Source organism: Staurois parvus, unplaced genomic scaffold (genome assembly GCF_062004578.1).
Source record: "Staurois parvus isolate SC_StPar_1 unplaced genomic scaffold, SC_StPar_1.0 ptg000287l, whole genome shotgun sequence".
NCBI classification, from domain to species: domain Eukaryota; kingdom Metazoa; phylum Chordata; class Amphibia; order Anura; family Ranidae; genus Staurois; species Staurois parvus.
This window is the reverse complement of record NW_028318083.1, coordinates 16,163,460-16,187,261: the sequence shown is the minus strand read 5'-3', so window position 1 is coordinate 16,187,261 and position 23,802 is coordinate 16,163,460. Positions and strand designations below refer to the sequence as shown.

General features: G+C 40.0%; 1 protein-coding gene across 2 annotated transcripts in view; it reads right to left on the bottom strand.

Moving 5' to 3' along the window:
- The window catches only part of MBOAT1 (membrane bound glycerophospholipid O-acyltransferase 1), an 88,100-nt gene that overhangs the window by 27,109 nt on the left and 37,189 nt on the right, over positions 1 to 23,802 (bottom strand). For both annotated transcript variants that reach the window (XR_016313461.1, XM_089682263.1), the window contains exons 2-6: positions 18,127 to 18,272; positions 13,056 to 13,133; positions 9,797 to 9,892; positions 8,671 to 8,726; positions 3,553 to 3,607 (exon numbers count right to left, since the gene is read on the bottom strand). Coding sequence is in view for 1 of the 2 variants with exons in the window: in XM_089682263.1 (XP_089538389.1) it covers positions 3,553 to 3,607; positions 8,671 to 8,726; positions 9,797 to 9,892; positions 13,056 to 13,133; positions 18,127 to 18,272 (431 nt within the window). In the remaining variant the exon portion in view is untranslated. The remainder of the gene's footprint in view (positions 1 to 3,552; positions 3,608 to 8,670; positions 8,727 to 9,796; positions 9,893 to 13,055; positions 13,134 to 18,126; positions 18,273 to 23,802) is intronic.

Sequence of the window (23,802 nt, the reverse complement as noted above, 5' to 3'; positions counted from 1 at the left end):
ATGTGCTCAGTGATAGATAGAGAATCTAAATATCTATCTATCTATCTATCTATCTATATATCATACACACACACACACACACACACACACACACACACGAGGGGGGCGTTGTGCTTATTATGATTTTCTATGGTTTTGCCCCCTTTTTTTGAGGGGTATGTTTGTATCATGGGTCCTATTATGAATATAGGACTCCTTTTATGTCAATAAATGGTTGTATTTTACCGTGTGGTCTCTTACTGTGCCCAAAGAATCCAATGTTTTTGCCGTACTTATTAGTTCGGTCTTTTTTTCTTTTGTATCAATAGGATTTGGCACCAAGAAGCTTTTTTTGGTTATTTTTCGGAACGCATCAAAGACACACCGGAATGCAGATGAAGTAAAAAAAAAAATAAAATAAAAAATAAAAATCACACATGAACACACCAAAAACATGCAAGCAGGAATGCATCCAGAAAGCAGAAATTGTGATGTGAATTGGCCTTTAAAGCAAAACAATCTTTCACTGACTCAATACAATAAACAAGAGCAAGTGGAAATAGTAACCCAACACAATCCATCATGTACTGTCAGCTTTAAATGCAATTCACCATGTTTTTTGCACACATTTTCTTAATAAATTTGGTTCAGATAAAAAAAAATAAAAAATAATATATATAAATATATATATATATATATATATATTTATTTTAAAATATCTAGCTTTAAGGATAACTAAAAGGCAAAACTTTGTTTAATCATCGGATAGCCTAGGGAGGGATTAGGACACCTGTCAGTTTTTATTGCTGTCTGTGTTAAGGAGATTCACCCTCTCTATTTGTTTAGTTTACCATTATCATGGAATGTGAAAGTAAATGAAAAACCAAAATTTTTGAGTTGACATGAGAACACTAACAGAGGGGAAATCTTCCAATGGGGACACTAGTTCTGGTGACACATTTGGATTCCCCCACTTTAGAGGGATTTCCTTTCACTTCCTGTTTTGGCAATGGGACAGGAAGTGAAGGGAAATCTCCCCAATGGGACACAGATGACAAAGAAAAATAAACTGACGGTTATAACCTTCACTTATTCTATTCCAAAAAAAAAAAAAAAAAAGTATGTTTTGCATTTAGTTAAGACTTCAAGTCCAGTTCCTGTAGAGAGCCGAGTGCACTACAACCTCAAACATCATCAACCCTGTCTACACTCTCTCAGTGAATTATAGAATTCCTTCCCCTCTGTCATGGAGATGAGGAAAGAGAGGGGTTCTGTAGTCCTAACAGACTTCCTGTCCTAGGTTGACAACTGTATTCCTCCATAGATACAGTACAGTAGTGTAGTGTTTATTTAAATGGACTGCCTAATATCAGCCCTAAGGCATTTTCTCTAGTACAGTTCACAGTAGTGCAATACTGCAAAGCAGGAGTGTTAAGGAGGTGCGTTGAATGAATGGCACCACATAGCATTCACATGCGTCACCACATTGCACTGGTGTGAATGGGCCCTACAATTTTCCCTTTTCTGCTGTTGGAACAATTTTAGACAATGCGTACGATGTGTAGAACATGAACTAGATGGCTGTCAACTAGTAGTATGAGCTACATATGGAAAAAGCATGCAATAATGACAACAATCTCTCAAAATACCTGGAGTACCTTTTACTTCCTGACGCTATTGGAGCGATATTGCCAAACTTCCTGTCTGATCGGTGTACGACAGAGCAGGAAGTAAGGGGAAAACTAAAAAAAAAAAAAAAAAAAAAAAAAAAAAAAAAACACAAACAACAAACAATCTCTGTCATAATTTGTTGCTGTGTTTGCACCCAGTAAGGTAAGACTTTCCCTCACTTCCTGTCCAAGTGACTGACATCAAAACAGAAGAGGAAGTAGGAGGACTCTCCCGAATGGGTACAAATACAGCACATCCTGATAGAGGTTCTGACCTGTCCCCATGCTATCCAAAGTAAAAAAAAAAAAAACACACAAAAAAAAAAAAAAAAAAAAAAAAAAACACACAACAGCATGAGTCGTACAGGAACACACTCGATCCAGGTGCAGTGCAATTTCAGCCAATTCATTTTAATGCACTGGACCACAGCAGAAGTAGTGCATGCACTTTACTTTAGAGCAACCGGATTGATACTTCTTTACTAATGCGATCCAGTGCAGGCAAACGCATTGCATTTGCGACTTGCGTTTGGGGGGTGTTAGTAGTGCGTTTTGAACACGGTGCGGGAAATGCACATGGAAAGCGGGGGTTCCTGCTTGGAGTTCTGGTGTGAACTGGATGTAAAGAAAAAAAAACAAAAAACAAAAAACACCTCTGCTTCTCAGTTGTATATGCCATGTCACACAAAGGAACATCTATTTTAACCACTTCATGTCCGGACACTTTCACCCCCTTCCAGTTCAGGCCAATTTTAAGCTTTCAGTGTGATCACGCTTTGAATGATAATTGTGCGATCATGCAACACTGTACCCATATGAATTTAGCATTTTTTTGGAGACCGATAAAAATTTATTTTGGTGGTATTCATTCACCACTGGGATTTTTATTTTTTTTTGCTATATAAATGAAAATGTCTAAAAATATTGAAAAAAAGTGTTTTTCTTATAAAATTTTGCAAATAATCTTTCTTCATAAATCTTGGCCAAAATTTATTCAGTTATCTTTAGTAAAAAAAAAAAAAAAAAATTAGTTTACAACCAAAAATTATAATTTTTCAAAAAATGTTTTTACATTTTTATTTTTTTATATTAATGTTTTTTTTAACATGTTGTCACCCTAGCAGTACAGTGTCACCATAGTGACACTGTACTAGTAGGGGGTGATGAGGATTTTTTTTTTACACCGATTGCTTTTACACCCATAAAGGCTGTAAAAGCAATCATTTCTCCTCCTTTCTGGCTGCATTCTTGCAGCCATTGAGAAATACTGTGAAGCTGTGATTGGTCACAGCTTGTCACATGGTACAAGGCTGTTGTGAATCGCTTTGTACCATGTGACCTCTGGGATCATTCACAGATTTCACTAGTAGTAAGCAATGTTGTCAGGAAGTGACATCTTGTTTACTACTATTCATGTGATCGCTGATTGGCCAGTCAGTGATCACATGATCGGGACCTCACACAGAGGTCCCGTACAGCGATTGGTGTTCCACTGTGTCCAGAGGACACAGCGGGCACTGGCTTGCGGTGCCGCGCGCTCCCAGGGAGCACGCACATGCTGCGAATGCAGGTGCCGTTTATAAACGGCCACCCACTCCTGCACTGCTCCCGTCCGGCCGTTTATGTACATGGGCAGGACGGGAAGTGGTTAACAGGCATTCTCACTGTTCCACAGAGTGCCTTGTAATTATATGTGCACTGTGTTTTAATAAGAGGACACACAGCCAAGACAGAGTAACCAGGAATCCTTCCAAATTCAAAACAGAATGGGGTTAAAGCTCACATAAATTTATCATTTTATCTATACACTTATCACTAGAAAGGATACATGCATTTACTATCTCCTCAATGTTCTTATTTCAAACAGTTATCTATTAAAAAATATTTATATGAAATCTCTTACTTAACGCAGTTTTGGAGTTGCTGCTTGGTGAGTGATTCAGCACTGTGACTCATCCCTTTAAAAAGAAGAAGTAAAACATAAAAATAACGGCTGAGGATTAAAAGGAAAAGAGAAAACCGCAGCTAGTATAGATATTCAGTATATTACAGAACGCAAATACAGAAAAATGTATTGACCAGTTCTTATTGACTATTATCATCATCATCATCTATAGGCACTTACTGTACACTATGATCAAAGTGACCCTTGAAATACACCTACAAAGCCAACAGCAGTAGCAGCAGGTGGCTTCCAGAATGCATCTATGGCTGCAATTTCACTCACTTTATGGAGCCTTCTGATTTAAAGGGACACTAAACTCTAGTTTAAAAAAAAAAAAAAATTCTATTCAAAGTATGTATTCTTAACTTTAAAACAGAGCTCCACCCAAAAGGGGAAGTTCCGCTTTAAGGACTGCTTCTCCGCTCCCCATTAAGGATTAGCCTAGGGGGCCCCTCCCAGGCCACTGACAGACAGTCTCCTCAGCACTCCATCTGACACCCAACCCAGCTGGCCTGACTAACACATATTTATGGGCTGGTCCACCACTCTACAAGGGCCTCCAAACCTGGGATTGATTAGACTCCTATAAACACGCAGATTAGGTCTCCACCTCTTCCGCCTACTGGCTTCTGGGAAGTTCCAATGATCCTCCAGAACCAGGTGGAGGCGATAAGAGTCTCAACCTGTTAAGTCATCCAGTTTCACCTGCAGTAAACCGACCTTAATCACAGACTCAAACAGTTACCATGGGTCATACACAATAGATTTGCGTACACTACTCTAGTAGCACACTAGAAGGTGCTACGTTTAAAAAAATGCAGCTGTTAGGAGGCGTGATTTTTTTTTTTCTGCCTCCAAATGCCCCTCTAGGTTAGCCTAGGTCTCCTTGCACATACAGGCATTTAGAGTCAGATATCTATCCCTGATGATGAAGTCACGTGACAACGCATAGGATGAAAGCAAGGCAATGCCCTTCTAGTATGCAACAAGAAGTCCCCATTTTGGTACACCTCTGATACGAGCTGTGTATGGGCATTATTGCCCACTTCTCTTGTGAGTTTCATTTTATTGCATTCCTTTTTTATTAAAACTCTTTCACTATGGGAAGCTCTCTCTGTTTATTTTATGAGCGATCCTTGCATTTATGTCAAAGCGAATCTTCTGGAGGAAACATACCTGTCATTGTCACGGGATCCTACGGAACTAGTTGGAGTGGTCGTGGATATTCATCTAGCACTTTTTGACCTACATAGTATATAGGTCAAAAAGAAGATGAGTGTGCACGCCTGGTAGTGGATGAGCACCGTGGTGAAAAATTGTGAAGAGTCACTTTATAAATTTGGGGAAAGAAGTGAAATGTGCATGCTGTATTATCTGGAAATTCATATTACAGACTCAAATTTATGTTTGAGATTTTTTCTTTTTCGATGTGTTTGATGGTCATCCGGGCGTTTACTAGATATATAGTTTATTTTTCATTATCCTATTAGGGATACTATTGAAGTTTGTACACTCACTTGAATTTATTTTTGTACTCATTCATTACTGGAGAGGTTTATTTGCATTTGGTTGGATGGTCAGTCGGATGTTTGCCAAGTATTGTTCATGTAAATTATTACACACTTGGCTTATTTATTTATGGTGTTATGTTGCACTAGTTCATTTGCTTCACTTATTGGTGAAGGCGGTTTCTGACATTTATTTAGCAGCGCCACACTACACACATTTATTTCATGGTGAAGCCACTGGCTCTTGGCTGGGAAATTCAGGTATATTCAGTAAAAAGCCAATGCTATTGTATACATAATCTCATAATAGAAGGACCAACTTCCCAATTGGGAACCATCCACCCCAAATGTAAGTAAGTGATCATAAAGTCAGCATGGTAGTCAAGGCACTTATATTAAAAAGAGGGGGCTCTTATAAATATCTTAGAAACAAACTCAGTTCACATCAGTCCAGTCTGACTACATATTTTGTTCATAGCTGTACATGATTTGCTGGGATGTAGACATCTTAAAAAAAAAAAAAAAAAAAAAAAAAAAAAAAAAAAAAACACAGTCTGGGTTCCTCTCCTGCTGTACTTCTTAGACAGGTTGGTTTGAAAAGTGTCAAACTCCTTCCAGTGTCTACTCCAGCTTTCTGAGTCATCAGCATTCTGTCCCTCTCACTTCCATCAACTCTAAACAATAGTTTTGCTATGCTGGAAAAACACCAAAGTGCTCATTGTGAAGCTTTTAGCCAGCAGATATGTTTAACCTCCTGCTGACAACAGAACAAATATCTGCAGTGGCAAGGAGGGCGGGGCTTAACACCCACACATGGTGTCCACGCTGGCAAAAGTCTCTGAAAGCGCTGTGGGCTCTCAGCACAGTGACCAAGCTGTCATATACATCTCCTAGTGTCCGTTTGTGATTGGGAGCCAATGGGACATGCCCCTGATCAGGTGACCACTGTGAGAGTCATTCATTTGGATCATATCAGGAAGTCTGCCCTGCCCCCCACCCCCAGACATAAATACCCAGTGGAATGGCCGCTGGGAGGGAATGGGAAGGGGTCAAAATGTAACCAAATGTAAAACTTTCTTTTTTTTGGACCGCATGGAGATAGATTAGAACACTTGTCAGGTTTGTATTGCTGTCTGTGCCACTGTTAAGGAGAATCTCCCTCTCCATTTGTCCTGTTTACTGGGTTTTTGGGTTGTCAACAAAACAGTAATAGAAGGGAAATCATCAAATGAGACACTAGTTCTGGTGGCAGCACAGGATTCCGTCACTTTGGAGGGATTTTCTCTCGCTCACTGCTTAGGCTATGGGACAGGAAGTGAAGGGAAATCTCCCCAAGACGAGACAGAAGGGAAGAAAGAAAACCTGACGGGTTATAACCCTCACTTACTCTATCCAAAATGAGAAGAAAAAAAAAAAAAAGGTTCAGCATCCATTTCATAAGTATATTTCAGACAAATTTAATTAATCAAAAAAGGTGTATGTATACATTACCCAGTGTCCCAGTTTTTTTCCTCTAACACTTTCAGTTTGTACTACAGTTAGGTCCATATATATTTTTACACAGGCACAATTTTAGATTTTTCAAGTATTTAGCAAAACATATTCAAGCTATTCGGCCCCCCTTTTTCAAGGGACCAAAAAAATTGGACAAATGAATATAATCATAAATAAAATGTTCATTTTTAATATTTGGTTGAGAATCCTTTACTGGCAATGACTGCCTGAAGTCTGGAACCCATGGACATTACCAAAGATTGGGTTTCCTCCTTTCTGATGCTTTGCCAGGCTCTAACTGCAGCTGTCTTCAGTTCTTTGTTTGTGGGTCTTTCTTCCTTTAGTTTTGCCTTCAGCAAGTGAAATGCATGTTCATTTGGGTTGAGATCAGGTGATTGACTCGGCCAATACAGAATATTCCACTTCTTTTCCTTCAAAAGCTTCTGGGTTGCTTTTGCAGTGTGTTTTGGATCATTGTCCACCTGTACTGTGAAACGCTGTCCAATCAACTTTGCTGCATTTGGCTAAAATCGGGGCTGACAGTATATCTCTAAACACTGCAGAATTCATCCAGCTGCTTCTGTCTTCTGTCACATCATCAATAAACACCAATGACCCAGTGTCACTGGAAGCCATGCATACCCATGCCATCACACTGCCTCCACCATGTTTTACAGATGTCGTCGTGTGCTTTGGATCAGGAGCTGTTCCAAGCCTTCTCCACACTTTTTCCTTCCAGTCATTCTGGTACAGATTAATCTTAGTTTCATCTGTCCAAAGAATGCTTTTCCAGAACTGGTCTTGCTTTTTTAGATGTTTTTTGGCAAAGTCTAACCTGGCTTTTCTATTCTTCAGGCTTAAGAATGGTTTGCACCTTGTGGTGAACCCTCTGTATTTGCTATTGTGATGTCTACTCTTGATTGTAGACTTTGACAAGGATATGCCCACCTCGGAGAGTGTCCTTCACTTGTCTGGATGTTGTGAACGGGTTTTCCCCTTTACCATAGAAAGGATCCTGTGATCATCCACCTCTGTTGTCTTCTGTGGATGTCCATGCCTTTTTATGTTGCTGAGCTCACCAGTGCATTCTTCTTCTTTCCTCATAATGTTGCTGGTATCTTTCTGATGAATTGGTTTGTTTTTTTAAGCCTTACAATGGTCTGGTTCACTTTCATGGACAGCTCCTTTGAACGCATGATGTAGGTTCACAGCAATAGATTCCAAATGCAAATACTACACTTAGAATAAACTCCAGACCTTTTACCTGCTAAATTGATGAAGAAATGACAAAAGGAGTAGCTCACACCTGGCCATGAAACAACTTTTGATTCAATGGGCCAATTACTTTTGGTCCCTTTAAAAAGGAGGGATGGCTAATCTTAAAAACTGTAATTCCTAAACCATGCCTCCAATTTGGATTAATCCTGATTGTGCACTTTCAGCCCATATCCATTATATAGCTATAGCTTGAATATATTTTGGTAAATATGTGAAAAACTATAATTGTGCCCGTGTCCAAATATATATGGACCTAACTTTATATCACCTTTGGATATTTGCGGAATTAGCAAGTAAGAGCAGATTAGCAAATGATCCACTGAGAACATGCTTATGATCCGTTAAGAACCGTGCATGTGAAAATGTTATAAATTTGCTTTAGCAGAATGAGAATCGAAAAAGACTATCCAGCAGAAACGAGTCTGGAATACATTTTCTTGCAGCTGATATTGCTATATTATACAACAGAATGACCCAGTATGGATGTCAAAACCTAAAGCCTAATGACAACCAAAACCTTTTACTAAGGAAGGCATAGAGTTAGGTTTTTATTTCTTGCCTGTGCTCCCCATCAGGGAGAGTTCTCCCCATTTCTGGGACAGGAAGTGATTGTAAATTTCTCTAGAGGGGACACAGACTGCAACAAAACGCTTTTTCATAAAAATAAAGGAAAGGTTAGTAGCTTTGTCAAGCAATTAATACTGTTTTTGTCTTCAGATTGCAATGACACCTTGTCCTATCACAGAGACAAGAAAAAAGTGATTTTTAATTCACCTGCCAAAATGTCAATGCTTACCATCATGTAACTGGAAGGCCAGTGTTGTGATTTTCTGAGTAACAATCATCAATGGCCTAAAAGAGAAAGACATTATTATAATATCACCAAACATTACAGGTATGTTTATGCACCTAATAGTGCATTATATGCATTGCCTACTTGTTGCCAGCATGTATTGTAAAGACAAGCTACTATAGACGGTTAGTTCACCTTTAATAAACAAAAAACACCTACGTAGGCAAGGGGCACTTAAAACTAATTGTGCAGTTCTGACTAAAATTGAATAATGCTCTTGTTATAGGTGTAGGCCATTTTCATACCTCCCAAAGCCTGACTGGAATACTCCCAGGACATTGCTAAGTGAGGCCTACTCATTACTGCTCACCTCCACCATCACAGGAATGAGCTTTTTCTCTGATTCAAACCCCCGTATATGCTCTCTTTCCCCTGATGCAGTAGTTCTGAGCTCAGTGTTTGAGAACTCACTCCTGTGATGGTGGAGGTGAGCATTACCTACTAGGCCTCACTTAGCACCGTACTGGAAGTGTTTCAGTCAGGCTTGATGAGGTATGCAATTGGCCTACACCTATAGCAAGGACATTATTCAACTGTAGTTAGAACTGCACAATTAGTTTTAAGGACCCCTTACCTGCATAGGAAGGTTTTTTTGAGAGAAAGAGAGAAAAAGCTCATTCCTGTGATGGTGGAGGTGAGCAGTAATGAGTAGGCCTCACTTAGCAATGTCCTGGGAGTATTCCAGTCAGGCTTTGGGAGGTATGAAAATGGCCTACACCTATAACAAGAGCATTATTCAATTTTAGTCAGAACTGCACAATTAGTTTTAAGTGCCCCTTGCCTACGTAGGTGTTTTTTGTTTATTAAAGGTGAACTAACCGTTTATAGCCGCTTGTCTTTACAATACATGCTGGCAACACGTAGCCAATGCATATAATGCACTATTGTCTTTATCCACAAACACCCCTTATCTACATAGGAAGTTTTTTGTAAAGGTGAACTAACCCTTTAACAAATAGTGCTTAGGAACAACATTTTCTATTCTGTGTAACTGACAGTTGTGGATAACAGTTCGTTTACACCCATTTCTCAGGTTATTTCTTGTTACATACTTACTGCATGCACTTACCCAGAGAAGTCCGTAGTAAGGATGCCATAGTTGAATATGTACACTCTGTTAATCTGGCACAATATCAGATAACTCATGGCAGTTGTAAAGCAGTACCTGTACAAAATAAATAAAGTAAAACCACGCTGTGTCTCAATTAGCTGTGTCCAACAATTAATCTGTTCCAACATTATTCAAAGGAGGACTATAAACAGCTAAAGCACCATCTTGTTTGTGCTGAACTATAAATTATTAGATGTTAAAAATACATTTATTGATATAAATATGGCTAAAGCCATAAGAATTGTCAAGCTGGAACATAAAATGAACAGCGCTGCACAGAAGGAAATGCTTGTGTAGCACCCTCCTAGTAAGCTAGGGGGAGCTAGACTGCAATTGTTAGTTAGGGCTTAGTAGCAGCTTGGGTGTGATAGCTAGCAGGGGTCAAATTATGGTCAGAGCTGAGAGGCTCTGCAGACTAGCCCTCTGGAATTTGCCCTTGCTCTAGGACTTTGGAGAAAGATCTAGAAGCAGTGGGTGGATCTGAGGAGTGTCTGGTCTGTGCTCTTAGAGGATCCTGGCCAATCCCCAATAGGAGGCTTGGCAAGCGGCCAAGACAGCCTTTAGGAGTAACCGAGCCTGCTCAGTAGGAGGAAGTTGTGGTTGGAGAGGAGTTGGAGGAGAGTTGAGGAGAATGTGAGGCGGGAGGCAGGAGCTTGTGAGGGGGCCAAAATGGAGAGGGGATCACCTACAGGCAGAGGACCTTAGAAGGAGGAAAGCTCAGAACTCCATCGGCCCCCTGAGAGAGGACCACCTGTGAGGCAGGGAAGGAGCAGCCCAACTAAAAGGCCTGGTAGCAACCACTGGCCCATCAGCAACACAGGAGGACTGAGTAAGTAGGCCTGCACCCCCTGGGCCAGATAGGGGAAGGATTACTCTGCTGAGAAACCAGATTAGCAATCACCCGGGACTGTCTTATTTATTACCAGCTTCCTGACAGCCCTATAGCAAAACTACTGCTACAGGGCGGCAGGGCTGCACAAAATCACGTATATATACCTGATTTTGTATTTCCAGGTGGGGGGGGGGGTGCACGAGCTGCAATTGGCGGCTACAGCTGTCGATCACCGGGTCCTGGTCGGAGATTCCCCGCCGGCACCCGGCAATCGTCCCAGATATTAACCCCTTCCTGCCCAGTGTCATTAGTACAGTGTCAGTGCTTTTTACTAGCACTGATCACTATTAGTGTCAGTATGAATGTCAGTGTCAGATAGTTATCCCCTCCATGTGTCAGAATGCCCACCACAGTCCCGCTATAAGTTGCTAATTGACGCCATTACTAGTATAAAAAAAGTTTAATATTAAATTCCAGTATTTATACTGCCATTTGTAGACACTATAACTTTCACGTAAACCAATTACTTTACACATAATGGTATTTTTTTTTTTTTTTTAGCAAAGACATGCAGCAGAAAACACCTGACGAAATTTGTTTTTTTTTTTTACTGGATATGTTTTATAGCAAAAAGTTACAAAATATTCTGTTTTTTTTTTTTTTTCAAAATGGTCAGTCTTTGCAAAAAAAACAAAACAAAACAAAAAAAAAAAACCTAAAAACCAGCAGAGGTGATCAAATACCACCGAAAGCTCCATTTGTGGGAAAAATTGGACATAGCATTTCATTTGGGTGCAGCGTTGCATGACCGCGCAATTGTCAGTTAAAGTAACGCAGCGCTGTATCGCAAAAAATGGCCTGGTCAGGTGGGTGGTTAAAGTGACAGGCACTGGATCTCCTGCTTAGGGATTCCTCCAGGCAGCTGGATAGAGGAATATATAGGGTCTGGGGTGGTACAACAGCAGATGCTGGCTAGCTCTCCAGGAAGAGGATATTTTGTGTGAAGACTTGTACATAGTTCAGGAAGATGTCCTCAGTTTCTCAGTTCCCTTGGGTATCCCGTACACCCCTTATCCCATTCAAGTTCTAAATCCCCCAATAAAGTGTCAAAACAAGCTCAAGAACTGGTCAATGACTCCTGAATGCAAGTGGATGTGAAAATGCATGTTGCCTGGCTGTGCAAGACTATAGGGGGACCCAAAACTTCAGCAACTCCTAAGGGGGTAGTGCTACACTTATAATAGGATATTTTCTGGATGAAAGATGCAGAACTACACAACCAATATTTACCATTATTAGCCTTCTCCTGCCTGTCTCTACTGGTTAGTGTGGTTATCAAATCACAGTGATCAGCCAATAGCAAGCTGCAGGTGGTGTGTAAGCCTATGCTCAACTTTACAGAAAAAAAAAAAAAAAAAAAAAAAAAAAAAGACATAATGAAAAGGCGCTCAAGGCTGCTGGGATGGTTAAATTATACTCTGTTCTAGGTACCCACATTTTATTCATCGAACTAGTAAAACCAGTCTGTAAAACAAGTTTACCTTAAAATACACCTAAAGCCAAACCCTTTTTCTTTCGGTTTGGCTGGAATGGAAAATGTTGAAACTCCTATCAAGTTTTTATTGTGGTTTGTCTGTGTGATAAGGGGATTTACCGCCCCCCACCCCTCCTATTTTTTTTTTTTTTTTTTTTTTTTTTTTAATTCCCCACTCTATCCAAAATTTTAACAAAAACTGTAAGCTTTAGATAAATTTTAAAACTTCTGTCCATTTATGAACACAGCCATTAGGGATTTTGTTTATGCCAACCAGGAAAAAGTAGCACTATTAAAGCTGTAGTAAACACCGAATGGTAACTTGTACCTACAATGTAAGTGTATAATAAAATTTACCTGTAAGTACAAGGAATATCTCCCAAAATGAGAACAGTTTAGGAAATATAAACTAATTCTGCAGCTGGTGACATCGGCGCATGCACACTGTGCTCTGAAGGGAAGGCACAGTGAGTATGTCGTCCCTTCACAGTGATGTCATCGTGGCTCCCATGCACATGCGTGAGTGACATCATGGCTCAACCATTCAAATGTCCAGAGCCTGCAAACCTGGAAGAAAGACTTGGTGAAGATGGAAGCCATGTCAGGCACTGGAGGGCTTTATTTTAAGGCAAGTCTTTCATAATGTGCTAAATACAATGCACACTAGCACACTATGCCTTACCTTCCGGGGGGGGGGGGGTTTAGTGGCCATAAAGGAGCACAGACTCTGAAAATAACAGAGGACAGGGTTCACAAAATGTGCTTATCATCTATGCGTATCTACCCTTTCCCTTAATATGGTACAATATGTAGTATAGATTGTGAAGAATGCAAAATCCATACACTCTTACCTGTGAACTTTTTCCCGACTTGCATTCACCATGATGAAGTAGCAAACAAGTACCAAGGTAAATATGTGCACAGAGTACCTGGTATTTAAAAAGAACATTTAACTTCCATAAGAGCCTTTTAATAGCAGTAACAGTCTAGCATTACAGAGTTTTATACCAATTCTAGGCAAAATAAATGCAGGCTATAAAAATCAGAGCATACATGGAAAACAGCATATCATGAGCAGAAACAATACGTGTTAAGAAAGTACTACTGTTGAACCCACAGTAGCTGGTTTAAATAGATAGTGACCACAGTGACTGAGGCTGCAGGGGACAGCCATACTGCCTGCAATCCCATGCAGTTTCTAACATTGGGAGGCACATATTGTAAATCAGGGGGTAGGTGGTTCGTCACCCTTTTTTTTTTTTTTTTTTTTTTAAAAACAACTTTACTAGCAAGGTTTAGTACGAAAAACTTACAAAAACAAAACAAGTGTCACTGTAAAAAAAATTGTTTATATATATATATATATATATATATATATATATATATATATATATATATATATATACACACACACACACACACACACACACACACACACACACACACACACACACACACACACACACACACACACACACACACACACACATATATATATATACACATATATATATATATATATATATATACACACACACACACACATATACATACACATACATCTATACAGTGGAGATCGAAAGTTTGGGCACCCCAGCTAAAAATTTGTATTAATGTGCATAAAGAAGCCAAGGAAAGATGGAAAAATCTCCAAAAGGCATCAAGTTACAGATTAGACATTCTAATAATATGTCAGCAAAAGTTAGATTTTATTTCCATCATTTACACTTTCAAAATAACAGAAAACATAAAAATGGCGTCTGCAAATGTTTGGGCACCCTGCAGAGTTAATATCTTGTACTGCCCCCTTTGGCAAGTATCACAGCTTGTAAACGCTTTTTGTAGCCAGCCAAGAGTCTTTCAATTCTTGTTTGAGGTATCTTTGGCCATTCTTCCTTACAAAAGTCTTCCAGTTCTTTGAGATTTCTGGGCTGTCTGTCACGCACTGCTCTTTTAAGGTCTATCCATAGATTTTCAATTATGTTGAGGTCAGGAGATTGTGAAGGCCATGGCAAAACCTTCAGTTTACGCCTCTTGATGTAATCCCCCGTGGATTTCGAGGTGCGTTTAGGATCATTATCCATTTGTAGAAGCCATCCTCTCTTTAACTTCAGCTTTTTCACAGATGGCATCAAGTTACCATGCAAAATTTGCTGAAATTTTATTGAATCCATTTTTCCTTCTACTCGTGAGGTGTTCCCTGTGCCACTGGCTGCAACACAACCCCAAAGCATGATTGATCCAACCCCATGCTTAATAGTTGGACAGAGGTTCTTTTCATTAAATTCTGTGCCCCTTCTTCTCCAAACGTACCTTTGCTCATTCCGGCCAAAAAGTTCAATTTTAACCCAATATGTCCACAGAACTTGTTTCCAAAATGCATCAGGCTTGTCTATATGTTCATTTGCAAAGTTCAAACGATGATTTTTGTGGTGAGGACGTAGAAGAGGTTTTCTTCTGATGACTCTTCCATGAAGACCATATTTGTACAAGTATCTCTTTATAGTGGAATAGTGTACCACAACTCCAGTGTCTGCCAGATCTTTCTGGAGGGATCTTGCAGTCAAACGTGGGTTTTGAATTGTTTTTCTCACAATCCTGCGAGCTGTTCTGTCTGATATTTTTCTTGGTCTTCCAGATCTTGCTTTAACTTCCACTGTTCCTGATGACTGCCATTTCTTAATTACATTCCAAACAGAGGATATTGACATCTGAAAACGCTTTGCTATCTTCTTATAGCCTTCTCCAGCTTTGTGAGCGTCAACTATTTTCAGTTTCAGTTTTCTAGACAACTGCTTAGAAGAACCCATGGTGCTGATTGTTGGGGCAAGGTCAGATGAGTCTGTGCATTTAAAACCTTTGAGCTTGACATCACCTGGTCTTCCCAGACAATGATTGAGAACAATCCAGGACACTGGCAGGTCTCAGCTTGGCAAAGGGGGCAGTGCATGCTATAAATTCTGCAGGGTGCCCAAACTTTTGCAGACGCCATTTTTTGTTTTCGGTTATTTTGAAAGTGTAAATGATGGAAATAAAATCTAACTTTTGTTGACATATTATAAGAACGTCTAATCTGTAATTTGATGCCTTTTGGAGATTTTTCCATCTTTCCTTGGCTTCTTTATGCACATTAATACAAATTTTTAGCTGGGGTGCCCAAACTTTCGATCCCCACTGTACACACACATACTGTATACACACACATTCTGTATATGGGGGAAAAAAAAAAAAAAACTTACTACCTACTACCTACTTTGAAGTGGGTCAGTGGATGGTATCAGCAAGTAGGGCGATGGACAGTGTCAGCGAGTAGGGCTGAGATCGGTGTCAGTAGGGCAGTGGACAGGGACGGTAGTTTTTTGTTTTTACAATTTTTGGGGGTTTTTTTTTAGGAACCCGGTTGGGTTGTTTTGGTGAAATAGTAGAGGTCTAAACAAACCCCTGATGTCTCACTTGTGAGACAGAGAAAGGAACTGAGGACAGAGACTCCTCAGTTCCTTTCTCTGCAGCCTCAGCTGTGCTTGACAGAGAACAAATGGGAAGTGCTCTGTGCCAAGCAGCTTCCTGTTCATTCACAAACCGAAGCAAAGTAAACACAGTTTACTATGCTTTGGTTACGATCACTCACTGTACATTTAGAAAAGGAAGGATCTGGTAAATTACATATTTTCTAGTCCCTTCCCCTGTAGCAGCCATCAGAAGAGGAGGGAAACCAGCAGCCCTGAAAGGGAGGGATCAGGGAAGGACACAGGGGCTCAGGCAGCAGAAAAAACAAGGGCAGGAAGGGCAGCATTTACTGGTACCGGTGGGAGGGAAAGGAGGAGAAGCCAGCTTTCAGCCGCTGCAGGAGGAAAATACAGGGTTTTGGTTCTAGTAAATGCCGCCCCGCTACCCCACCTGTAAAGGCTCTGGGGGTCGGCATGAAAAAAGTTATCATCTGCCTGTGATCGACAGGTTGATTGTGATCGGTGGGTTTCTAAGCCCCATTTAATCCAGAAGGTAATTTCCTTCTACTTCTGATCTTTCACACCCCTCTATAGAAGGTTTGCTCTACAATAACAATACTCTTTATGTCTAATGGATGTGCCACAATACTGGGTCAACTGGTATTAGCGGTGCAACGGAAGATAGGGAAACAACACTCAGATTTAAATCAACTATATTCTCATAATTAAAAAAAAAAAAAAAAAAAAAAGATCTGGCACTTCTAGGTTTGTGTTCCAGGACTTTCACAAATCTATTTACCTTTACATCTAGGAATACTGGTGCATGCTTCCTAAACACCCTATTACCATAGACACGACTGCAAACGATTCTGCCAATATCAACCATCAGCTGAGATTATCAGGGTGTTGTCGAACTATGAGAGGGAAATTCTTTTTGCAAGTAGGTGCCACATCCATACCTTTCCACATAGAATCTGGAAGCTCATGGCATATTCTTGTTCCCTTACAACTAGTGCAACGTTAGGTAGGCATCTTTCTGCTCGTGGTTCTTAGGGAGATGTCTCTTAATCCATTGACAGTTTACTGCTAGCCATACATGCCTACATCTATGCTAGTTATATATGGCTTGAATTGTGAGTGGTGGGTGGCCCTGTCAGCACCACATGGCTCGACAAATTTTGACAGCACAGTGGCTAAATGGTTAGCACTTCCACCTGGCAGAACTAGGGTCATCAGTTCAAATCCCAGCCACAGCACTACCATGTCTCCAAAGACATGCTGGTAGGTTAATTGGTTCCTGTCTAAACTGGCCCTAGTATGTGTATGTATGAATGTAAGTTAGGGACCTTAGATTGTACACCCCTTGAGGGTTAGGGACTGATGTGAATGTACAATATATATATGTAAAGTGCTGCATAAATTGACAGCGCTGTGCAAGTACCTGAAATAATAAATTTACAAATCGAAGGAGCTGGGTGGTAAATTATGAGTGGAACAGTGGCTGATGCCTATCAAATGCAGTCACTGTAAAGCCGGGTACACACCTTCAGTTTTTTTCATTCATCCCAGCTAAGCAATGTTAGTACAGCGATCTCTCCCACTGTGCCTTTGAGTTCTGACAGAGGGACGAGCCCCTGCCACCAGAACACACTAATCAGTGCTGATTGGATGCTGTCCCTTTGACAAAAGCCAGTCCATTGACAATGTACTGCAGGAAGGACAACTGTACACATGGTCCAAATGTATATTCTGACAGTCACGGGAACAACTGTCAGAATACAATATCCAACAGGGGATATTCATCCATCCACGCATTTTATCATGGATGGGGAAATCAAAGTGTGTATGTTTAGCCTTATATCTATTTTCTGCACAGATGCAAGAAATACATACCCGTGCACTGAAGACTATAACAGTTCCATATTTACTAAGGCTTGAAAAACCTGACAACCGACTTTTATTCATAATTCTAGCTGAAGCATGATAAATCTAAAACCACAATGCTAGATCTAGCAATCACAAGAAACTTGATTGTCATTGCTACAGTGTGCAGTAGCAACACCTTAAAAAACAAAACGAAAAAAAAGAAAACAAAAAAAGATTTAACTGTTTATACAGAACATTATGTGACTGCCTAGTGACAAAGATTATAAAAAAAGGTTTAGGATTAACAGTTGACATGGATACAGACCAGCCCATAGAATCTGACAGGAAATGATGTAGGACTAGCAGCAGAAAGGACAAAGTTTGCACAGACAACGTCCTGCCCTGAGATCTGTTAGGAGTTCCAGACTAAATGCCACTCTATCACTTTTTGTTACATTATTGTTTACCATTTGACTCAATGAAAAGAAATTTGAAAACTGAAGCCCGTTCCTGCAACAGAATATGTTTGATCCCATTCACAGTTCGCTTGTCACTATATGGGTGCATGCCTACAAAATAGTATCTCATAAAAAGGTACTAGATCACTTACCATCCAAAGCAAAATACTGCCAGGTAAACGCCAATGATGGTGGCGAAGGCATGGCGCACAGTAGCATGTGCATGGCTTGCGCTCAGGTAGGTACGGAACCAAACAGCGACACCAAGAGCAAACAACTGACATGTCACAAAGTTGACCTGCAAAAAAACACAAAACAAGCACATTCATTTTTTTTCTTCAGGAAACTCATGGACTCATTAACTTTAAATAAACAACTAGAACATTTGATAGTTAACCTGAAGCAAAAAACGCAAACCCATATTTCAGTTTTGTGCAGATGCTGAATAGTTAAATTGAGGTTGCATTTTACCCATGATGGGTAACGGATTCACATTTTCTGAAGGACTTGTAGAGTGGATTTGTACATCATTTATTTTGGTCATGACAAAAAAAAAAAAAACATTTAGTAACATGTTTTAAATACATAAAATATTAAAGGCAGCATATTAAAAGTGAATAAGGGCAAAGCTTTTGCCTGTAACCCATAGTCAGCTAATGCCCGCTATCAGCTGATGGGGAAGAGCTGTGCCAGACTTGGGAAGGATCCCGACAATATTGTCATGATTCACTCTGCTGCCTGATAAAAGCTGGCTCCACTTTTCTTTGCATGTGCAGCACAGCACACAGGTGAGCACTGGAGGAGCAGTGGGGATAGCAGGGATTAAGTCACTGTTCTCCACACAGAGAAGAGCAGGCTGAGCAATCAGTGGTTAAGTGATTGTTCAGTCTTCATTCTTAGAGCCAACGTGGGACAAATGCAGCATCAAACAGATGTTACAGTACGAAGGAAAGTTTTTTTTCTCTTTTTTTTTTTTTTACGCATACCTATACTTAATATTGTGCTTTGTGCTAGAGATGCATTATAACCCTTTTATGATCAGAGGTCATTGAATCCTAGATGCCCATACTCTATTAATACTAGGGATGCACTGATATATCGACGTCCAAAATTTATCAGCTGATAATAGTGTTACCAGCATTTTACCGATAATGGCTTCTCTGTTTTTATTACAAAAGTGTAAAGCAACAGTTGCGTTTCATAGACTTTCACGTAAAATTGCATACCTATTGACTGTCATACAAAATTGTGTCCCCACTGACTTCAAGGGAAAAAAACACCCCGTGACTTCAATGCAAAATCGCATCTCATAGACTTTCATGAAAAGTCGCGTCCCATAGACTCTAATGCAAAAACGCCACCTAGTAACTTCAATGCAAAAATCGTCAGCCACATTAATTAAAATAAAAAAAAAATCTAAAAACTGTTTCGGTTTTTAGCCAAGTGCATCTTGAATTTTCAGTTTTGATTTCGGCACCAGAATTTTCATTTCATTGCACCACTAATACTGTGCTTTGTGAAGCTGACAAATGGGCAAAAATGTCTGAAAAAAGTATTTTTGATAAGTTTACACAACATTTTTAATACTTTCACTTTTTTACTCAATATATTGCACTGGGACTCCCCAGCCTTATGGTTTGGCTGCAAACAAATCTCATGTGATAACTATGAGTGGCTGTCACGGTAATCACAAGACTGGGATACACTCCCAGTTTCCAACCATGTGTTTAGACCAGCAACTTTCAATAGTGGCACCATTTAGAACTAGCAGTATGTTTCTACAATGAAATGTAGATAAAACTGGATCTAAACTTAAAAACAAGCTTGTACTTTTTATTTTCACTTGGTGATTTTGCGAGAAACAGAATTTCTGTCCAATAAGTGTAAATAGTAAAGCACTAGAAATGAATATATCAACATAAACTATACAGTGTACTGTTAGGATATTAAATATTATAATATTATGAATGCAGTAATGATAAGTGACAAACCAATAAATAAACGCACTGTGCTCTGATCACATTTGGATCCAATAAAGTGCAACTCTAGTGATAACCACAATATACACTTGTGGTGACACACCGTGATCCAAATCCCCCCTATTTGAATCCTTATCAGGATAAATTTGGTGATTAGACAATCGTGGTCCCGTTATATAAAGGGAAAAAATAATAGTGTTTTGTGCCTTATAAACACTAAATAAAACTTATAAATAATATTAAAAATAGTGCAGCGCTAAAGGTAGTGATATTAAAACAGGTATGAGTCCACTTTAAAGTCTTGGTCATAAGAACGTGTCCAGTGACAAGTGAGGATTCAAAATTGGTGATCCGTGTGGAAACGGCTGAAAAACGCACTCACCAGAAGCAAGACACATAAACGCAGTGTGCATCTGGAGCTCATGGATCCTCAATCCAGAAGGGAATAAAGCTGGTCCAGTTACAGGAATGGTGAATCCCTCCTCTGTGGATGCAGAAACAGATCCTCCTCTTCCCAATTAGGTGTAGGATTCCAAAGATCAGGATTCTGCAAGCAAAAGCTCCTCAGGGGAGTTTAGGGAAGGACACCCATAGTGTAGTAGGTTATAAAAAGCAGCTTTATTAAAAAATAGCATCCAGTTCAAAGTAGGCAGGTATCATAAAGATGTGTCAGCAAGACAAACTAACCCTGACACTCTGAATAATGGCCGCCGGGCCTCCACGTGGCTCCGACGGCGTAGCGTCTCGACGTCCAGGCTCCTCCTTACGCGTTACGTGCGCACGCACATCTTCAGAGGTATGGTTCCATGAGCTCTAGATGCACACTGCGTTTATGTGTCTTGCTTCTGGTGAGTGCGTTTTTCAGCCGTTTCCACACGGATCACCAATTTTGAATCCTCACTTGTCACTGGACACGTTCTTATGACCAAGACTTTAAAGTGGACTCATACCTGTTTTAATATCACTACCTTTAGCGCTGCACTATTTTTATGTTATTCTATTTTAAGTACATATTGGTTGCTTAGAGTGCTTAGCCGCTTTCAGGACTAGCGCTCACTGTTTTTCTCCCTATTTATAAATAATATTCAGTGCCTTCTTAAAGAGAAAAATAAACAAAATACCCAAAAATTAAGCGTAAATAACGAAATCCTCCCAAAAAGTCCAATGAATAAATATACGTGATTCCCCAAAAACAAAACAATCATGCAAGTGATGAAGTGAACTGGTGATCTTCACTCTGGTGCCAAATCCTCGAAACAGCAGAAATACCCGCTCACCTCCAAACCTTGACCCTAGGGGCCAACACGCTTTTAGGATCACCTCAATCGATCCTTAAGGGTACTTTTTGTATGGGTGTACGCAACTTCCGGTGACACACTTTCGGGCGTAGAGGCCATATTGGTACACCCAGCCCATGCAGTACACCCATAGCTTGTGGTGAAAAAGCATTTTTTCATGGGAATACATGTGAGTGTGCTATTGGCTACTATTTTGCATTGAGTAATAAAGCATTATTGCACTATGGAGGATATTGTTCTTTATATCTCACTAACATGATCCTGAGTGGAGAAGGTAGAGAGTGAGCTGTATTGCAGTACCATTGCCTTTAAGGAATCTGAGAGGAGTAAGTCACTACGTTAGGGAGTATATATGACATCTGTCCCTGTGGTGAAAAAGTACCCTTAAGGATCGATTGAGGTGATCCTAAAAGTGTGTTGGCCCCTAGGGTCAAGGTTTGGAGGTGAGCGGGTATTTCTGCTGTTTTGAGGATTTGGCACCAGAGTGAAGATCACCAGTTCACTTCATCACTTGCATGATTGTTTTGTTTTTGGAGAATCACGTATATTTGTTCATTGGACTTTTTGGGAGGATTTTGTTATTTACGATTAATTTTTGGGTATTTTGTTAGTTTATTTTTCTCTTTTAAGAAGGCACTGAATATTATTTATAAGTTTTATTTAGTGTTTATAAGGCACCAAATACGATTATATTTTCCCTTTATATAAAAATGGACCACGATTGTCTAATCACCAAATTTATCCTGATAAGGGTTCAAATAAGGGGGATTTGGATCACGGAGTGTCACAACTGTATATTGTGGTTATCACTAGAGTTGCACTTTATTGGATCCAAATGTGATCAGAGCACAGTGTGTTTATTTATTGGTTTGTCACTTATCATTACTACATTTATATTTAATATCTTAACAGTACACTGTATAGTTTATGTTGAGGTCATATTCATTTCTAGCGCTTCACCATTTACACTTATTGTTTATTCACTTATGGTATAGGTTGAGTGATAGCAGCTTATAGTAGGTTCACCCATATAAGCGCAGGAGGATCTATTTCTTTTTATAATTTCTGTCCAGTGGTGACAATCCACAATCACTGTACTATGGGCCATCTATGGTATGTACTATTTATGGGGAAACAGCATTTTCACCATAGGACAAAAAAAATGTCCTAGGACTACAGAACATCTTACCCATTGTTCTTTTCTGTAGTATAGGAGGGAGTGGTTCTGTGGCCCAAAAGAGAAGAAGAAGTGGAACAATGCTGACAACAGTCAGGCACAGCAGTACTTGAACTAACCAAATAATAACACTTTGTGATCTTGGAAAATCTGCAAGTAGATGTAAAGAAGTTTTTCATATTGCAATTTGTCATTCTCAGCATGTCAGGGGAATGCCTTGTAATCAACTTTAGATCAGCCATTTACACATTGCTATCAAAATAGAGTTAAGAGAACTTACCATCAGTGAAAACTGAATGTCAAAATAATCCAGAGGTATGGACTACTGAAGGTATAGGCAAAATTGTGACTGTTAACACTTACGAGAAGCATGGCCAACGCTCTTTTGGCCATACTTTTCATGAAGGTCACAAGAGTGCACTTATTTTTGCACTACTATGAACCAGATTCAGCTGAAAGCGGGCCAAAGCCCCCTGTCAGCTGATGTCACAGAGCCTCTTCAGGCTCTGCATGGATCTGAACAATAATATCGGGATCTGCTGGATCGGCTTCTTAGTGTACCGCTGAGAGCCTGCACTAACTGCTCCTGACCCCTCCCCACTGGAGGGGCAGAGCACAGAACAGGTGACCAAGTCACCTACCCATGCTCAGTGAAGACCAAGAACTGAACAATCAGCGGTCTCATGATCGCTCAGTTCTCAGTCCTAGAGCAGGCGGGGTACAGACGCAGCATTGGACCAATGCTGCAGCCATATAGGCGAGTATGTATGATTTGGGCTTCGAAATCCCACACTTCTCTTTCAATCTGGCTTCAGACCTGCAAGTCTTAATTTGCATAATTTTCTGATTGATTTGGGCACGTGAGCCGTCATGTTGGAAATGCATGGCCATCCTTATGAAAATTTTCTCTGGAAGCTGTTCACATACAGGTGAAACTCAAAAAATTTGAATATAGTGCAAAAGTTAATTTATTTCAGTAATGCAACTTAAACGGTGAAACTAATATATGAGATAGACTCAGATGAGATAGCAAGATAGTTCAAGCCGTGATTTGTCATAATTGTGATGATTATAGCTTACAGCTCATGAAAACCCCAAATCCACAATCTCAGAAAATTATACTATTACATGCAATCAATAAAACAAGGATTGTACATAGAATAATAGCGGACCTCTGAAAGGTATAAGCATGCATATGTACGCAGTACTTGGTTTGGGCCCCTTTTGCAGCAATTACTGCCTCAATGCGGCGTGGCACGGTAGCTATCAGCCTGTGGCACTGCTGAGGTGTTATGGAAGTCCAGGATGCTTCAATAGCGGCCTTCAGCTCTTCTGCATTGTTCGGTCTCATCTTTCTCTTGGCAATGCCCCATA